The sequence below is a fragment of the Callorhinus ursinus genome, unplaced genomic scaffold (genome assembly GCF_003265705.2).
Source record: "Callorhinus ursinus isolate GAN/ISIS: 27379988/994484 unplaced genomic scaffold, GSC_fseal_2.0 scaffold5, whole genome shotgun sequence".
Lineage (NCBI taxonomy): Eukaryota > Metazoa > Chordata > Mammalia > Carnivora > Otariidae > Callorhinus > Callorhinus ursinus.
The window spans coordinates 47,293,788-47,312,922 of NW_027397067.1; the positions used below are offsets into that span (position 1 = coordinate 47,293,788).

Consider the following 19,135-nt stretch of genomic DNA (forward strand, 5'->3'; position numbering starts at 1 on the left):
CATTTGTCCCTCTGTCCCCCCAACACTCTCCTTTTCTGACTCTCAGCACAACAATATCTCCCAGGGCCGGGAACCAGGCAATCAGAGATCACCTGGTAGCCCCCAAACCTGCCCGAATTACTCAAACAGGCTAATCCTAAAATGTTTGCCCTGCCCAGCCTTGCCTTTCCCACCCAAACCCCAATAAGACGTTGGCCTAGACTTTCCCCTTGCTTCTGCTTCTGCCTCCTGACCACAGCCTGCTGCTCCCCGCCCCCGCCCCCTGCCAACCCCTGCACGTGACTCTGCATGGTGTGGTGGCAATGTAAGTCATAAATTTTTTTTCCAATGGCACTGAGCTCTCCGTATCATCATTCTGTTACTTCCATAAATTAAAATCCCATGGGTCCAGGGGCGCCTGGGTGGCTCAGTTGGTTAAGCGACTGCCTTCGGCTCAGGTCATGATCCTGGAGTCCCGGGATCGAGTCCCGCATCGGGCTCCCTGCTCAGCGGGGAGCCTGCTTCTCCCTCTGACTCTCCCCCCTCTCATGTGCTCACTCTCGCTCTCATTCTCTCTCTCAAATAAATAAATAAAATCTTTAAAAAAAAAAATCCCATGGGTCCAAATGAGACAGCCACCGACATGCAGTTTTTGTTGATAGTGGAAACGGAGAGAACTCCCTGTCCTCCATGTTCCTCGTAGCTGGGGTTGGTTCACTTGTTTAGGACACCTTGCAAATAATAACCCAGACTTCTAACTCAGTCCCCATGTGGGCTACGGAGCTTTCAGTATTTCATGATCACACGTCCAACCCCTAGACTGGGCCACATTCTCAAAATAAGTGTTTTATCTTAAAGTATAAGGTGACAGGCATAGGGGATAGAGGTGGAGAATGACAGATACTCATTGCGACTTTACTCGGTATTTTGGAACCGTTAGTCATCGGACCTGCCTGACTGAAGCCGGGTCCCTAGTGTTGTCTTCTCGTATCAAACTGCATTCATTATTGCTTCAAGCCTCCTATCGATAACAATAGCTACAATTTGGGCATCTGCTTTGTGTCTCTAATCCTCACATTGGACCTTCACCGAAACTCTGATTATCCCCAATTTTTTGATAAAGAAACTGACTCCAAGAGGTTAGTTTTCTCATTGACACACAGGTAGAAGGCAGTGAGCAAGTAAGTAAAAGAGCCAGGATTGCAAATTGAAATCTGATTCTAAACCTTGCTTTCTTCCCCCCCCACCCCCACCCCACCACTTCAGAGCCGCGGATACCCTGCACCAGACTCACAGAGCTTAACGTGGGCAGGGGGCTTCTTCCCGTGGTCATGACTATGCCCAGCTGCTCTTGGGGGTTGTGCAGGGAAATCTCTTATCACCTCTGGCTCCTGTTTCTTAATCCAAAAAACAAGGGATTTGGAGTAGATGTCTTTTATGATAACAATTTGGATTCTTAAAATATGATTATAACTTTGCTACCTATGATGTATGAGAAATTTATATGTTATATCCTTCTTATTTTCTTTTTTTAAAAAGATTTTATTTGAGAGAGAGAGAACACAAGCAGAGGGAGCGGCAGGCAGAGGGAGAAGCAGACTCCTAAAGGAGCAGGGAGCCTGATGTGGAGCTCGATCCCAGGACCCCAGGATCATGACCTGAGCCAAAGTCAGACACTTAATCGACTGAGCCACCCAGGTGCCCACATCCTACTTATTTCCAAAGCAGATTTGAAGTACCCAAATACCCAAATAGTTTTATTTAGCTGATGTTTTAACTTTTTTTCTTTCTTATAATTACAGAAAGTCAACAAAGAACATGAATTGGTTAACCTTAAAGAGAGCTATTTTAGTGGCCCAGAATTTAAAGTACAAATAAAAGAAGGATGTCTTTAATAAACAAATGATGTGTCATTTGGGACAAATGCAATATGATGTGTGGGTTCATCCAACATAGTCATCAGGAGACTTCAGCATCCTTAGCATAGTTAACATTTCCAAGGTGTATGTGTCTGTACGTGTCAACCTTAGTATTTAATTTCACTCCTGATTGGTCTCAGCACGGCTTGTGTTTTCAGTTGTCTTTCTGTCAGTGGGGATGAGCAGATACACACAGATCCTTCTTGTGCCTGATCTAAATTTTGACCTATGGCTTACATTACATAGGTCAGACGTTTAGCTCACTCGAATCTGTGACCAAGATAGTGTATTATTATCTGGCCCGCCAGGGGATTAGACCTGAAGCCTTGTCCCCTTAGCCTTAAAGTCTAGTCAACTAGCCTTAAAGTCTGAGTCGCCACTCAGTTCAAGAAATGTGACCTTTTTACATCAGCTGGGCCACTCAGGCTACCTAATTGTGTCTCAGTTTCTACATTTTTTCCCCAGGGATAATAATATCTCTGTGACACTTAATGGAAGCCAATATTTTGCCTGATAGTTTATATTCACTGCAAGTAGTTAACTGGCTTATAAAATAATCCAATTAACCAGAGAGAACGACCGTATACAATGTTAAAAACAGTTGTATTGATTAAAACCTAATTTTAACTAAGTCGAAAATTGGCTTTTCTTTTAAAAGAATTTTTCAGTTTGGAAGAAATTCAATATGGGGGAAAGAAAGAGAAAGAAATTGAGAGAAATAGGAAGAGAATTTTTCCTGTTTTTGAGCCAAAAATTTTTGAGGAAACATATATATTCTCTCTATATATATTCTAATCCCTGTTTTTCTTACTATTCAATAAAAGGCACTATTCCATAAAATTTGCTATCACATGGTGATCCTGAGTTCTTTGTCAGACAAACTCTCTTTTGCTGTTATATTATTATTGTAATTGGAGTGTATTTTTTGGCTGGTACAGCATTGTTGTTGTTTTCCATAATATAAATGCTTAGCCTGAATTGTGATCAGAAGGTGGCAGAGTTAAAAATTCAGGTCGTAACTGTGTATTGAAATGGGAATGAAAGTAGCAATTCCAAAATATTGGAAATGCGGCTGAATAAGCATTTAAAGCAGGGTGTGATCCTTAAGTACTACCAATACATCTGGTTGCTGCCTTGTTAGGAAAGGGATGAGTCGACTCGCTAGACAAGTCCAACCGAGACTAACAAGCAGCTCTGAAACTGTGTTCTAGTTCTCATCTTCTGTTCCCATAGGATGATGTTTGTCAGCTTAAAAAAAAAAAGCCAAGCAATGTATTTTTCAACAAAACCAAGTAAGCCATAGGATTTTAACGTTAAAGCAGGGTTTGGGTGTTATCAGTGCAGTTAGTTTCTGAGAGCAGTTGACTGATGTTCTGCACCTTCTTGCTGGACACTTGCCATGGCATGTCAGTGACTCTTTCACACTGACGATCTCTTGAGTGCTCAGGTAGCATGATGCACATGCAGAACTGCTAATGGACGGTCATTTTCCATTATCTAAAAATACGATCAATCTATTTGCTAAAAGGAATTCTGACTCCACAAATTTGACTTCTATTTTCTTATTCGTCTTCTTTCTCCTTCCAAACAAAAAATAAGCTAGACAACTGTTGGAAGTTTCTTAAATCATTCCTGCTTCATTGCCATCCCAAAGTATGTGTCAGAGAAGGGAAGTAGAGGGACTGTTTTAATTCAGTGTGAGGACTAATTAGGAATCCCTCTGGAAAATTATAGAAGACAAATCAAGGCCTGCTCAAATGAAATAATCATGAGGTTGATTGTATATATAAAACATGTTGATTTCTGTGAATAACTCAAAATGTCTCATCTGCTTACTTATTAGCCTCTTTGTAATTACATTGTAGAGAATGTTTTTTCTTTTTCTCTTTACACCATTTACTTCCACTACTTTGAATTTGTCATTACAGCAGCTAATGCATTTCCTTAAAGTAAAAGAGTAGTATTTAAAGATCTGTTAAGGGGCACCTAGGTGGCTCAGTCGTTAAATGTCTGCCTTTGGCTCAGGTCTTGATCCCAGAGTCCTGGGATCGAGTCCCACCTCAGGCTCCCTGCTCAGCAGTGAGTCTGCTTCTCCTTCTACCCCTCCCCCATGATTGTGATCTCTCTTTCTCTCTCTCATGCTCTCTTTCTCTCAGATAAATAAATAAAACCTTAAAAAAAAATAAAGATCTGTTAACCATGGTGTGGAATTTAGAAATAGAACCATCCTAAAGTTTGTAGGGAAACATCAAAGACCCTTGAATAGCCAAAGCAATCTTGAGAAAGAAGAACAAAGCTGGAGGCATCACGCTCCCTGATTTCAAACTATATTACAAAGCTATAGTAATTAAAACAGTGTGGTATGGGCATAAAAACAGACATATAGATCAATGGAAGGGAATAGAGAGCCTAGAAATAAATCCACATATTTACAGTCAACTTTAATTTACAACAAAGGAGTCAAGAACATACAGTGGGGGAAAGACAGTCTCTTCAATAAATGGTATTGTGAAAACTGGACAACCACGTGCAAAAGAATGAAAATTGACCACCATCTTATGCCATGTACAAAAATTAACGCAAAATGGATTAAGGACTTGAATGTAAGCTCTGAAACCGTACACTGTAGAAAGCAGTGTGGAGATTCCTCAAAAAATTAAAAATAGAACTACCATATGATCCAGCAATTTCACGTCTGGGTATTTATCAGAAGAAAACAAAAATACTGATTTGAAAAGATATGTGCATTCCCATGTTCATTTTGCAGCATTATTTACAAAAGCCAAGATATGGAAACAACCTAAATGTCCATCAATGGATGGATAAATGGATAAAGATGTGGTATATATACACAATGGAATATTACCCAGGCATAATAAAGAATAAGATCCTGCCATTTGTGACAACATGGATGAATCTTGAGGGTATTATGCTAAGTGAAATAAGGTAGACAGAGAAAGACAAACACTGTACGATCTTTCTTATAGGTGGAATCTGGGGGAAAAAAAAATCCAAGCTTATAGACACAGAGAACAGATTGGTGGTTGCCCAAGTTGGGGGTGGGAGAGAGCAGGGAAGTGGGAGAAATTGGTGCATTGTTTTGTGGGTTTTGTTTTTTTTTAGCTTAAATAAATTGAATTTTAAAAATCTGCTAACAGTGGTGACACACTGAGAAGCTCCATGGCTTCTGGGTTCTGGTGGGAGTGAGGAGGCTGGGACCACTGCGTGCCCACTGGGAGTGATGGTGCACTTGGTGTATTGTGTGAAATGTGAGAGTGGATAACTACATGGGAATCTCCTACAAGAAAGAAATTGTGCAAACAAGCACGGCAAATCAGAGTAAGCACCTTTTTTTTTTTTTTATATGTAGTATAAGCAAATATCCTCAGGCAAAGATTGACATTCAGATTTAAATCACACATTTAGTTCTATGTCCTGTACAGTGAGCTCCATGTTAAAGGTCTGCAGATCTTTTCTAATAACAGAAGTAATACGATACTCATTTAAATTAGAAATATGCATATTTTCTGTGATTCCTTTCCTCTGCCACCTGGTGGATTTTACTTAAAACTGCAGTAGTAATGTCCTGAGTTGAACAGGTCAGCTGATGTTGATGCTTTATGATTGATCTCATTTGAGCTTTTCCAAACTATTGACAGGCACTGTTAATAAACATTTTAAAGGGCACCTGGGTAGCTCAGTCATTAAGCATCTGCCTTTGGCTCAGGTCATGATCCCAGGGTCCTGGGATGGAGCCCCCCCCCGCTGCTCAGTGGGAGGCCTGCTTCTCCCTCTCCCACTCCCCCTGCCTGTGTTCCCTCTCTCCTTGTCTCTCTCTGTCAGATAAATAAATAAATCTTTAAAAAAAATAAAAATAAACATTTTAAAAACACATCACAGGTTAATAATAGAAATTTCAGGGATATCTAGGTCTCTTTTAGGACACTTTAAAAATGTTTATTGTTAAACTATTTTTTCCTTAGGTCCATTTCTCTGCAGAAATGGAATGGTCATAACTTTAGGCAAGTGTCTTGGTTAAGGCCTCCAATTTCTTTTGGAGTTTTTAAAATACAAAAGCTTTCAAGCATACAGGAAAGTTGAAAGAATTTTACAGTACATAACTGTGTATCTCCACAGAGATTCTACATTAAAATTTTTACTTGCTTTGTGTTGTATCATGCATATACCTATCTCTCCATACACAGTTATCGTTAATGAATTGTAAATTAAGTTGCGGACATCAGTTCACTTCCCTTGAAATGCACCCATTAATAAGAGTTCAGTATTTGTTTATAGTTTACTTAAAGCACTATTTTCCCATTACATTGGAAATGTTTGGAACAGAGGTGGAACACAAGAACAGGTTAAATACCATTGTTTTACAATTAGGGTAATTAGAGTTGTTAGTCATTTAATAATACCAGCATTAGTCACAATAGCCAAACGGTGGAAACAACCCAAGTGTCCGTCAGCAGATGACTGGGTAAACAAGCTGTGATATACACATATGACAGAATAGTTAGCCATAACCAAGGAGTGAAATTCTGATACGTGGATGAGCCTTGAAAACATTAATGCTAAGTGAAATAACCCAGACACAAAAAGACAAACACGGTCTGATTCTGCTTATACGAGGTATCAAGAATAGACCACAGAGACAGAAAGTAGAATAGAAGTTGCCAGGGCTGGGAGAGAGGGGAATGTGAAGTTGTTGCTTAATGGTTATAGAGTTTCTGTTTGGGATGATGCAAGAGTTTAGAAAATAGATGGTGGTGATGGTTATGTAACATTATGGATGTACTCACATGCTGCTGAACCGTACATTTAAAAATGGTTAAAATGGTAAAGTCACATTATGTGCTACCATAATAAAAAAATATTTTTGAACAGGTTAAATATCATTCTTTTATAATTAGGATAATTAGGATCACTAGTCTTTTAATGGGTTGTTAGTCATTGTCATGCAATTTTTCCACAAGGCATGCTAGAACCCATGCCACATAGTTGATCATCATAAAGAAGATCATGTTTTATTAAAGAAACAAAGTTATAATCGAGAGTTACATTTGAGAGTACACCACTAAGGAAACAGCAATACGTACATTGTAGAGATGACCAGAAATGTGCCATAAGAGCCAAGACACTGTAACAGTTGTCACGGCTAGGGACTACTGCATGTGTTTACACACAGGAGAGAGGGCAGTAGGGGAAGGCAGCCCCTGACTAGGGCAGAGGTGACCCCGTGCAAGGGGTCTGGCAATGTCTAATATGGTTCAGAGAAATGGCCTGTCCCAGAAGACGGAGCAGTGGGGCAGAGAATCCGGAAAGGGAGCCATGCCAGAGAGCCAGGTGGACACATATACCCTATGATAAATGGTGGACAGCTGGGAGGCCTGTATATGAGGGCCAAGCACCCACCCACTGGCAGGGTCATAGGGCAGGACTCTAGACCCAGGGTGGAGTTAAGGATCTAATCAGCTTCCCAGATCAAGAACTTGGAAATAAGGAAAACTAGCGAAAGCTTTGATAATATTTACATCCTTCAATTTAACAATTCATTTATAAGGAATTTCTTCCACAGAAGTAATTATTTAGCACAAAGATGTAACTGTTCATACAAACATTTTAATAGCAACAGTGCTTAAAATAATGAAAACTTTGATTAACTTAAATGCCCAGTAATAAGGAAATCCATACAGCAAAACAACACATAGTCATTAAAAATGCTATCGTGGAAGAATTCCCAGAGGCTCGTAAAGGTGGTTCCATTTCTGCAAATACTACACGCTGTTCCCGGTTAGACAGTCCTTATGTAAGCACTCCACTGAAAAAATAAAAGGGGATGGCACTGCTGACATTTTATATCTGAAGTCATCTATGTTACTCAGAGCTTCTTCAGGTTGCAGAGGGATATCATGGGATAAGAAAGGTCTTTGTTTTGCTCATTTCATTCACTCAGTGTTTTATTACCTTTGTATACTTTACTGAAAGAATACTTTTATGGTCTTGCTTGAATGCAGAGACAAAAAACTGTATTAAAAAGTTTGCTTCTGGGGGCACCTGGGTGGCTCAGTCGGTTGAGCATCTGACTCTTGATTTTGGCTCAGGTCATGATCTCTCTCTCTTCCTCCGCCCCTCCGCCCCCACCCACCTCTCTCTCTTTCTCAAAAAAGTTTGCTTCTGTTATTGCAGAGGAGCCCTGCTCAGTAATAAATACCAGTTTCATTCATTCATTCACTGAATACCTACCTTGTGCTGAGCATTGGTTAACACCAGACAGAGCCCTTGTTTATCGGTTGCTCAAACTCTAAGGCAGACCACCAATAAGTACACCATGTGTGATTGTAGATAGTGATTGATGCTATTTAAGACTGGATGGGGTGGCTGCTTCAGGTAGAGTGTTCTGGAAAGGCCTTCCTCTGAGAGGCAGATCTATGACCAGCTCTACGTGCCAACCAGTGGAAGTGTCCTTGCACTTGACACTTCTCTTAAATAGACATCATGTCATCTCATACAATTTATACTTACCTGCTCTGTGTTCAAGTATGGCAGGATGCAGGTGGTGTATTATTGAGAAGAAACTTTTACTAAATGTCATTCTTGACTCACTTAGTAATCTATTGAAAAGTTAGAGAAACATTACCAGGTCATTAATCCAGACTTTACAAAATGAGCTTCAAAGTTTTTCTGTCCAGAAAATTTCTAGGACACTACTCTAAGTGGATTCTGCCTCCAAGCCGCTAGCCCAGAGTACAAATGCCTGACTGTGGTGCTGAGGCTCAGGCAGTGCCAAGATAGCTCTCCTCATCCTCACCCACCCCCCGCCACACCCTGCAGCGAGGCCATCTTTGTGCCAGCTATTCTGGGAGAGCCTACAGACTTCATCTTACCCATTCATTCTGTGGGTATTTACTGAGCATCTAGTGTGTGCTGGGCTCTGGGGATAAAATAGGGAGACAGCGAAGAAACATGCCCTGTGCCCACAGAACTTGTTGCCTAGTAGAAAAGGCAGACAATTAAGCAAGCAATTACAACAAATTGTAAATTGTAATAATGTTATGATAAGCTGCTTTGGGGATCCCGAGCATAGAGCACATGGAGAGCCGGGAGAAAAGGGAAGCCAAAGTACTTGCCAGTTCTCTTTACCCATTATGTTTTTAACAGAAAATTTTCAAACCTACACCAAGGTAGAGAGAATAATGTAATAAAGCCCCATATCCATCACCCAGCTTCAATAAGTATCAATTCATGGTCAGTTGTGTTCTCTCTATACCTTTCCCCCGCCCCCAGATTCCTTGGATTATTTTGAAGCAAATCCCAGATATGGTTTCATTTGTCAATATTTTTGTGTTTATTTTGTATTTATTTTATTTTCAACTCCTGGTACAGTATTTGCTCATGGTAGGTGTTCAATAACTAAATTGATTTGTTTGCTAAACTAATAAACATGTGAGTGTTTGGGAGAAAGGCACGTGACAAAGGGCACTGTCCACCATATTGGAATTTGGACTCAGTCCTGTGGGCACTGGGAAGGCAGTGCAGGGTCTTGAATCAGAAAGTGACATGAAGCGGTCACTCTATCTAAAGCGGAGAAAGAATTAGAGGTAGAGGCTTCGTCCACTGAGGGATTTTTAGGAGGCTGTTGTACAAATCCAGGCAACCAGACTACAATTATATGTAGGAGAGGCTAAGAAACTGGAAGAAGTGAAGGGGAGGGGAGGCAGAAAAAAAGCCCAAAGTAACACCCCAGAGATAGAAAGAGGAAGATGAAGGGAAATAGCCAGTAAGGCAGAACAAAGAAAAGAGGTGAGCCAGAGAAAGTAGAGGGAGAAAGTAAAAATGAGAGGATGCCGAGAAGTGCAGAGGGAGAGGGGCACCTAGCACAAGGGGCCTGGCAGGTTCTTACATTGATCTCATTGGAGCCATCCTGGGCAAATGCCCACTGAGAGGGGGTTGCCCATTTCCTGCCAGTTCTCTTTGCCTCTATGGGTTGAGTGCCAGCAACACTCAAGCTACTATTTGATCCAAGGAGGAGGGAGGAGGGCAGGGAGGGAACAAGGGAAGGGCAGCGACAATAGTTCTCAGGGTCTTGTGGGTATCCTAGAAGCATTCAGGCAATGTGTGGGAAGGTGAAATCTAGGCAGGAAAAGAGCTGGCAGGAACCAGACTGAGGGGGACGAGTCTCTAGCCAACTGGGAGAGGTTCAAGGCCAGGTCTTCTCTCAGAGGAAGCTAGAAGGAGAAGAGAGCACAGGGGCTCTGGGCAAATGACCATTGTCCCTGGAACATCTGAGAGGTGTTTAATAGAATGTGGGCGGCTCAAGGCTCCCACAGACACTGGCAGCAGGGGAGGGGCCAGCCACCCTGTCCTCAAGCACACACTGAGCCCCAGGTGTGGGAGCCACCTGTTGTCCCTGGCCACCACCCCGCCTGCTAGACTTTCAGGTTCAAGGCCTTGGCAAAGCAGATCTTATCAGTGAACACCCTTTAGAACCCAAAGCTTGGCAGGCAGGGGACCAATATTCGAGATATTCCTATTTTCTAAACTGGTAGGTTTAATAGGGTTTCCTAGCCACCATGAACATTCATTTGTTTTAGGGGTGCTGTGAAAGATTTCCCTCCATACAGCCAGCCTTTTACCACACTGCTTCCTCTGTGGTCTCAGGTGGGCAAGGTCTTGCGTGGTGGCTGACGGTCATGGGTCCAGTTTGTTGATGGGGCAGAGTGAATCCCCACAGCTCCTCAGTAAGGATGAGTAGCATTTCTTCTCTTTTTTTTTTTTTTTTCAGATTTTACTTATATTCAAGTTAGGTAACATATATGTGTATTATTAGTTTCAGAGGTAGAATTTAGAGATTCATCGGTTGCATATAACACCCAGTGCTCATTATATCAGGTGCCCTCCGTAATGCCCATCCCCCACTTGCCCCATCCCCCCCATCCCCCTCCCCGCCAGCAACCCTCAGTTTGTTCCCTAGAGTTAAGAGTCTCTTATGGTTTGCCTCCCTCTCTGTATTTCTCTTATTTTATTTTTCCTTCCCTTCTTCTGTGGTCATCAGTTGTGTTTCTTAAATTCCACATATGAATGAAACCATATGGTATCTGTCTTTCTCTGACTGACTTATTTCACTTAGCATAATACACTCTGGTTCTATCCATGTCATTGCAAATGGCAAGATGTCATTCTTTTTGATGGCTGAGTAATACTCCACTGGAAGCATTCGTTCTTGTCCTACATTTTCCTTCCGGGCCAGCCAGTGGCTGCCACCTGCACATGTGTTTGCAGATTTCACCTTCTTCTGGGTGGAGGCTGACCTTGGACTGGGTTTAGCCGACCTGTTTGGGCAATGACCCTGAGCTATGCTCCCTAACCTAGCTTTCATTGGCAGCGAAGGTGGAGCTTTGTTAGCTCTCTGATGCCTCTTCTGTCCAGAACTTGGTGACTTGCTCTTCTTGGGCCCCTGGAGGACCTGGAGAATGCTGTGGGCAGCCAGGCTTCTGCAGGCAAGGCTTGGCCTCCAGCAGAGGAAGATGTCCCGACCTGGTTTGTCACTTCCCCAGGGCTCCTGGTGAGATCCCTGACTGTCTTTTTGGCTTCTCTGTGATATACATGGACAAGTTTCTCCCAAACTCTTCATGGAGATATTTGTACCAAAAGAGAAACTAACAGGAACAGTAAACCAAAGGGACCCTAAGGAAGGGATTGGTGAATGTTATTCCAATTCCCTGGATCTAAAACCACACGTATTTTACAGAAAAGGGAACGGTCACCCATAGTTTCTCTTGCTCAGGAACACTGGTTGCAATCTAGTTCACTTTGTTCCTGGAAGAAGGACAGCCTGTGACACTGCAGGTCCTGAACTGGGAAGTGCAGACCCCATTTAACGGTTTTCCTACTTCTCTCCCTGTCCTTCTAGATGCTGCAGGATCAGATCAAACATGAACCTCTGCTCTCATTTGAACATCTGAATGTCTGGACTTAAAGCTGGTGCTCCTCAGGGTACAATACAGTCGTAGCTCATTATGCACTGGCAGAAAATAGTTCTGGATAATGATATTTTCCCTGAAATATGACCACCAAATTCCTGAAATTCATAGTTTGTAGCTATTTTAAAAAGAAAGCTTTCAACTAATATGTACTCATGACCCTGCCTTAGTTAACAGAGTGGGCTAGAGCAGAACTTAAATCTGTGTTAATTTAGAATCGCCACTGGACACTCGATGTCATATTCTGTCCATGGGAGAAATACAGCCTGCCATTTCCCTGAATTCCATCAAATTACCTCCTAGCCAGCCATCTGTGTCCCTGCTCCTATTTTAATAGCCCAAGTTTAATAGTCAAGTTTAATAGTTTTACTTTTGTACCACTCCCCTTGAGTAGGCTCTCTAAAACCACAGATATTCAGAGAATGAGAATTTTTAAAGCTAGAAGGAAATTGGAGCTTCCAATTTGTCCCTGAGGGCAGGATGGCAGGTTGCTAAGGAAACCTGAGAACCCAGTGTTTGTACCACTAAGTCAAGATCTTTCTCTTTGTGTCCGAAGGAATCAATGATCAAGACTTTGTCTTGCCATCCATTGCCATCACTGAGGTGAGAACCTTTTAAACTAATTTACAGCTTAATTTCATGGTCACAGTTAATCTGGAACCAGGTCCAAGGAAGAGAACACTACTGCACCCAGATTCAATCCCACTCACAGCAAGTGTCATAGGGCTTGGAACTCCCTAAGTCCCCACCTACAGTTCATGTGCCTTGTGAGTTGGTGTGGGATGTAGCCACGGGTAACCCTGGGCAGTTAGGAGGTACATGGAACAGTCCAAGCCAAAGGTCAGGGAATGGTGATGAGAACAGAGGAACATCTAGATTCACTGCCTGTTCCAAAGTGAGAACTGGCAGGTTTGGTGACTGGTTTCTGGGTGAAGTAGGGGGGCAGTCTCAGATAAGCCAGCTCTCTAACTTGGGTGTGACACAAACCAAGATTGAGAGCACAAAGACAGGAGCTATTTTCAAAGTGTAGCTAGCAGGTTTCTCTTCGTACATATATTTGAGGGGACATGAAGGGGAAATACAGTTGTCCCTGGCGTAACAAACACTCAGGTTACAACTATTCTGAAAGATGCTTATGGAATTGCTCTGACTAGGAAGATCGTATGGTAGAAACAGGCAGGACATGTGGGTTCTCTTGGACCAGGTTCTTTCACTAACCAGCTATGTTCCCCTAAGCACGTCATAACTTTCCTGAAATTTCTGAAACATTTTTTAAAGTCTCTAAAATGAGAATATTTTCAAGGTCTGTTTTCACTTTGACATCCAATGCCAGGTGTATTTTGAGTGGCTCCCTTTTTCCAGGGTAGTCTACTTTTCTTTCTTTTTTTTTTTTTTTAAGATTTTATTCATTTATTTGAGAGAGAGAATGAGCAGTGGGAGGGGTGGAGGGAGAGAGAGAGAAGCAGACCCCCTGCTGAGAAGGAAGCCCAATGTGAGGCTGGATCCCAGGATGGGGAGATCATGACCTGAGCCAAAAGCAGACGCTTAACTGACTGAGCCACCCAGGCACCCTTACTTGCTTGTTTTTCAATCAGTGCACTTGTGTATTGCCACCAAGTACAGCTACATCCGCCCACCTTCCAGCCTTATCAGCTGTGTCTAGTAGAAGCTTTGGCTCTCTGTCAGGTACTGCCTGCCTCGTACGCTTTGAAACTAGTGGATTAAGTGATGGTTACCCTCTGCAATAGTTGCAGGACTTAGACTTCCAGCACTGTGCTAATAATTCACTTGCCGTACCCTCTCTGGGACTTAATTGCTATCACGCAACCTTAGGAAGGTTTTATTTTTGTTTTTGCTTTCTTTAAGTTGTGGTAAAAAATCACATCACATAAATTCACCATTGTAACCGTTTTTTTTTTTTTTTTTTAAGTGTACAATTTAGTAGCTTTTAGTCCATTCACAGTGTGGTACAACTATCGCCACGATAAAGTTCCAGAATATTTTCATGATCCCACAGGGAAATCCTGTACTCATTAAGCAGTCACTTTCCATTTCCCCTTCCCCAACCCCTGGCAACCACTAATCTGCTTTCTGGCTCTTTGGATTTGCCTCTTCTGAATTTTCATGTAAATGGAGTCATAAGATATGTGTCCTTTTGTGTTTGGCTTTTTTCACTTAGCATAGTGTTTTCAGGATTTGTCTATGTCATGGCATGTGTCAGCGCTTCCTTTGTATGGCTGAATAATATTCCCCTGTATGCTTATACCACATTTTGTTTATCCATGCATCTACTGATGGACATTTGAGTTGTTTCCAACTTTTGGCTATTGTGAATAGTGCTGTTATGAATGTTCGTGTATAAGTTTTTGCTTGAACACCTGTTTTCAATTCTTTTGGGTATATACTTAGGAGAAGAATTTCTGGGTCATATGGTAATTCTATGTTTAACTTTTGGAGGAACTGCCAAACTGTTTTCCATAACAGCTGAACCATTTTACATTCCCACCAGCAATTTGTGAGGGTTTCAGTTTCTCCGCGTCCTCACTAACACTTGTTATTTTTTGATTTCCTTATTATAGCCACCCTAGTGGGTATGGAGTAATATCCCACTGTGGTTTGGGTTTGTATTTTCCCAATGACCAGTGATGTGGATCATCTTTCCATGTGCTTGTTGGCTATTTGTATATCTATTAAAACCTTTTGCTCATTTGTTTCATTGGATTGTTTGTCTTTTTGTTGTTGAACTGTAAGAGTTCTTTATATATTCTGGATACTAGACCCTTATCAGATGTATGATTTACACATACTTCTCCCATTCTATGGATTGCCTTTTCACTTACTTAATGGTGTCCTTTGATTTACAAGTTTTAATTTTTGATGAAATTCAACTCATCTATTTTTTCTTTTGTTGCTTGTGTTTTTGGTGTCATATCTAAGAAAACGTTGCCACACCCAAGGTCATGAAAAGTTACCTTTTTGTTTCTTCTAAGAGTTTTATAGTTTTAGTTCTTACATGTAAGTCTTTGATCTATTTTGAGTTAATTTTTGTATATGGTCGGAGGTAGGGATCCAACTTCACACTGCATGTATGACTACTTAGAAAGGTGCTTATCACTATTAGTTTAATTCCACAGCAGCTAACCATATTAACTGTGCTATGATTTCCATATATTGTTGCCATGCATTGTGGGCACTGTTGATTGTCTACCAGTATCCATTATTCCTTCTTCCTTCCTAACAGAATCCTCGTTTTGTTTAAGTACCTACTTGTCTCCTACATGATTCAGGGTAAAGTGGTCCCACTCTGTGCTCCAGATCTTGCTAAGCCTAAGCCTGCTTTTCTCATAGTGTAGTCCTTAAGGTCCTTTCAGGAGTTTTATGGGATCAAAACTATTTTTATAATAATACCAAAGTATTATTTGCCCTTTACTCTGCAGCTGACATTTGCACCGATGATGCAAAAACACTGGTAGGTAACACTGTCATTGGCACATATTGTAAACACTATAGTCGTATCATTGTATTCTTGCATTGCACCATGCACATGTAGGAAAAAAAAAACCCAACTAGCTTCACTTAATGTCTTTGATGAAGTAAAACATTTTAATTCTATTAAATTTTGACCCTTGAATACACATCTTTTTGATATCTGTATTTTAAAAAATGGCAAGTATTCATAAATCCCTTCTCTGCATATTAAGGTATGATGGTTGTCTTGAGGGAAAGTACATGTGTGATTGTTTGGGTTGTGAACTAATTTAGCTCCATTTTTGCTTGAAAGAATGGTTGACAAACTAGGATGACTTAAACTTGAGTATTTGGTAGACATTATCTCAAACTTGGATAAAATGAGCCATTTCAGAGAAAACAATGGACAGTATTTGTTACCAGTGATAAAGGTCAAGCTTTTGGGCAATATTAAAATTTGGGTGGCTCAGTCATTAAGCATCTGCCTTTGGCTCAGGTCATGATCCCAGATCAAGTCCCACATCAGGCTCCCTGCTCAGCAGGAATTCTGCTTCTCCCTCTGCCCCTCCCCCGCTCATGCTCTTTCTTTCTCTCTCTCAAATAAAAAAATAAAAGAATTTTGGAAAATTTGTGTTTGTCACTGTGAGCTTGCTTGACATCTTCCCAATATTTACTGATAGCTTCCCAATATTTAAAGACTTTTCTGATAAGATCAGTGGTGGTATTAATTAAATTATTTTGATATCATGTAATGAAATGTATCAATATTTGGAAGATCTGCATAGCTCAGTGAACTAATATTTTCCAAATGATCAATGCTTGACTTTACAAAATTATGCGTGGGTCAAAGATCCATTCAAGGTGCAAGATAGACCAATGGATATAACAGAATATAAAAAGTTCACAGATACGGTTTCAGATCCACATTATAAGTAATCTTCAGGAAATTTATCTTGAGTTTTAGTGTAGTATCAAGAATATCTACAATGGGGCACCTGGGTGGCTCAGTCGTTAAGCATCTGCCTTTGGCTCAGGTCATGATCCCAGGGTTCTGGGATCAAGCCCTGCATCGGGCTCCCTGCTCAGCGGGAAGCCTGCTTCTCCCTCTCCAACTCCCCCTGCTTGTGTTCCCTCTCTCGCTGTGTCTCTCTCTGTCAAATAAAATCTTAAAAAAAAAAAAAAGAATATCTACAATGATCTAACAAAGCTACTAAAATGCTTCTTCCTTTTCTAACTACGTATCTCTATAAGACTAATTTTTCCATATACTTTAAACAAAACAACATTGACTATTTTTCAGTTTTAATTTTTACTGCAACCAATATTGATAGCTATAACCCACATAAACAGTGTCCTGAGACCAACAGTTTTGAGAACTGCTGGTCTAAGCTATAACGGTATCATTGAGTTAGTAATTTTATTGTTACTAGAATTTGCCCTAGCTCTGTGTATCTTGTTTTAAGTGATACTAACTTTCTTCCTTGCTTAAGCTGGAGTAATTAAAGGTTTACTACTGCTTACAACCTGAGCATTCCGAATGGTATACCAAGGTACAAGTTTCAAACCAATGGACTATTTTTCTCTGACAAAGTATATCTAATGCTAAAATATCTTCAGTGGTTTTTGTTTCCTGTATTATTTAATGCATTTTCATCATGTTTTTCTATATTATAAATAGCATAATCATTTAAATACAAGGAATTTGATTCTTATTGTTTACCATTCACAAGATACAGTGAGCTTAACACTACGCTGACTTCCTTCTGGCTAGCCCCTGCTTTTTTTTTTTTTTTTTTTAGCTTCTCCAAGATGTCATGCCTAATGTTGTTATTCTATCTGCAGTCTCAAATTCTTCCAATTTCTGAGCCTGTTCTGAGTAAGGCAATAAAGATCTCATGAGCCTTAGCTTAGGACTCCCTCGGGTCTAGAAAGATGTTTGTTATTTACCTGGAGCTGGTGCATGGTGGGGTGTTCTGGGCTACAAGGAGCTCTTACTCTTTCTTGCTGTTACATTCTCTGACCTGGTCTCCTTGTTGGTTTCCCTTTTTGGTCTTTCAGTTTCCTGTGAATCCTGTGGTAGACATCCAAGTTTCTTGCCTTCTCAGCATTGCTTCTCTGGAAACAGCATTAATGGCATTCTGATTTTCCTTTGAGGAACCAAGTCTTCACTTAGTACATGTGATTTTTCTGGGGACTGTTATTTAAGGTACTCTTTCCATCACCTGTCAAAGTGAAGGCAGCTGGCCCAAATTAAGCCAGTCAGGCTCTGTTTCCCCTTGGATACTGAATCTTGGTTGGAAAGAAGAAAGGATAAAAAAAACTTTAGAAGTGAGCACTGGGAAGACATTTTTCCCTTTGTCCTTGGTACCTGATTCCTCAGACTCTCTCTAGTTCCTGTCCTTTCTGAGGGCTGGATGTTCAAATTTTCCATAGATTTGTGAGCCACCCGTATTCTTAACAGATTTTTTGCTCAAGGGAGCAGAGTCCAAATCTGTTGCTTTTGACCAAGAACTTGGACAGAGAGAGATGTGAAAAGCTTCTCTGAGCTGCTTCTTACCTGTCTGGGACTCTGGTGCTCTCCTCGCCTCCTTGGGCTTCTTGTGGCTCTTACCCATAGATCAGAGGCTAATGAATGGCACTGGATAGACAGTGGTGGAATTAATTAACCTGACTAACAGCTACTTACCTGGTTGAACAATTCACCATCCCTCATCAGATTCATCTGTCAGATCACATCACTGTGGCTATGGATCACTTGTCTGAGCCAAGTCTGCTCCCTCTGTGTCTACTCAGACAGTGCAGAGGTAGTATCTTGGATGCCTCCTGGAGGACTAAGCACAGCCTGGCCCCGATTCTTTTTCTCCCTGTCATTTCTGTGCTCATGAGTCCCAGTATTCTTCAGACGCAAGATTTCAGTGAATACACAGTAGAGAAAGGACACATACCTGTTCTATATGCATCTTTATCATGCATTGGAAAGAACATGGAACCCAGCATAAGAACACCTGAATTCAAATCTTAAGTTTACCACTTGCTATGGTGGCCTTGGGTAAATCATTTCATTTCTCTTGAGTTTCAATCTCCTCATTTGGAAAATAGGGATTGTAATTGTTCCTGCTTTACTTACCTTTCAGAGAGGTTGCAAGGATCAAATTAGATGATGGATGTGACAGCAGGTAATTCCACCAGACTGAGCTTCTAAAGGATTGGAGTCTTTTTATCTGCACTCCAGGTACATGGCACGGCACTGGTTCGTAGGAAATACAACATGTTGGTTGAATTAATCCACTTTGGGTGGGCGTCAGCTAGAACTGGGACTAAATTGGTGATGGGAAAAAAGAAGAGCTGATCTGGGAGCATGTGGCCTCATGACTTTGTTGTCTTGTTCTTTGGATCCTCTTTCAGGACCCTTTATACTAGTCTGAATTTTTCCAACACTGAAAACCTGGGTTTTCTTCCTCCCTAGTTGCCACTGAAACTGTAACAGCCTGAAAGAACAACTGAGCAATTCATCAGGCTCTTGGGGCTTAGAAGGAGCTGGGCGCCTCCTCTCAATGAGATTTCTATTGACACACGGGCTCCAGTGGGGATGTTACAATTTTGTGGTCACAGGTTACAGGCATTGTTCGAAGCTTGCTTGAAAGCTTTTGCTAAGCCCAGCTGCCTCCAGCTTTGCATCAACTTGGACAAATTGCAAGCCCTTCTGCCACATTGTTTCCAGTCCAGAAAGACTGTTGAATATCCCTCACAAATTTTCCTAGAATCAAACAAGCCAGCATATAT

The 19,135-nt window shown here is 41.2% G+C and overlaps 1 protein-coding gene and 1 long non-coding RNA gene across 3 annotated transcripts in view; one reads left to right on the top strand and one right to left on the bottom strand.

Annotated features, from left to right (window-relative positions):
• The window catches only part of ZNF706 (zinc finger protein 706), a 46,958-nt gene that overhangs the window by 19,306 nt on the left and 8,517 nt on the right, over positions 1–19,135 (bottom strand). Inside the window, exon 2 of the mRNA XM_073893060.1 lies at positions 18,480–18,599. Within this exon, the coding sequence (XP_073749161.1) occupies positions 18,480–18,599 (120 nt within the window). The remainder of the gene's footprint in view (positions 1–18,479; positions 18,600–19,135) is intronic.
• LOC141372822 (uncharacterized) overlaps positions 1–19,135 on the top strand; it is a 37,313-nt gene that overhangs the window by 11,673 nt on the left and 6,505 nt on the right. Inside the window, exons 4-5 of one of the 2 annotated variants that reach the window (XR_012378281.1) lie at positions 11,815–11,897; positions 12,441–12,487. This is a non-coding gene — a long non-coding RNA (uncharacterized lncRNA). Of the gene's footprint in view, positions 1–1,518; positions 1,678–1,781; positions 1,987–11,814; positions 11,898–12,440; positions 12,488–19,135 lie in introns of those variants that run through there. The other variant, XR_012378282.1, reaches the window with a different exon arrangement.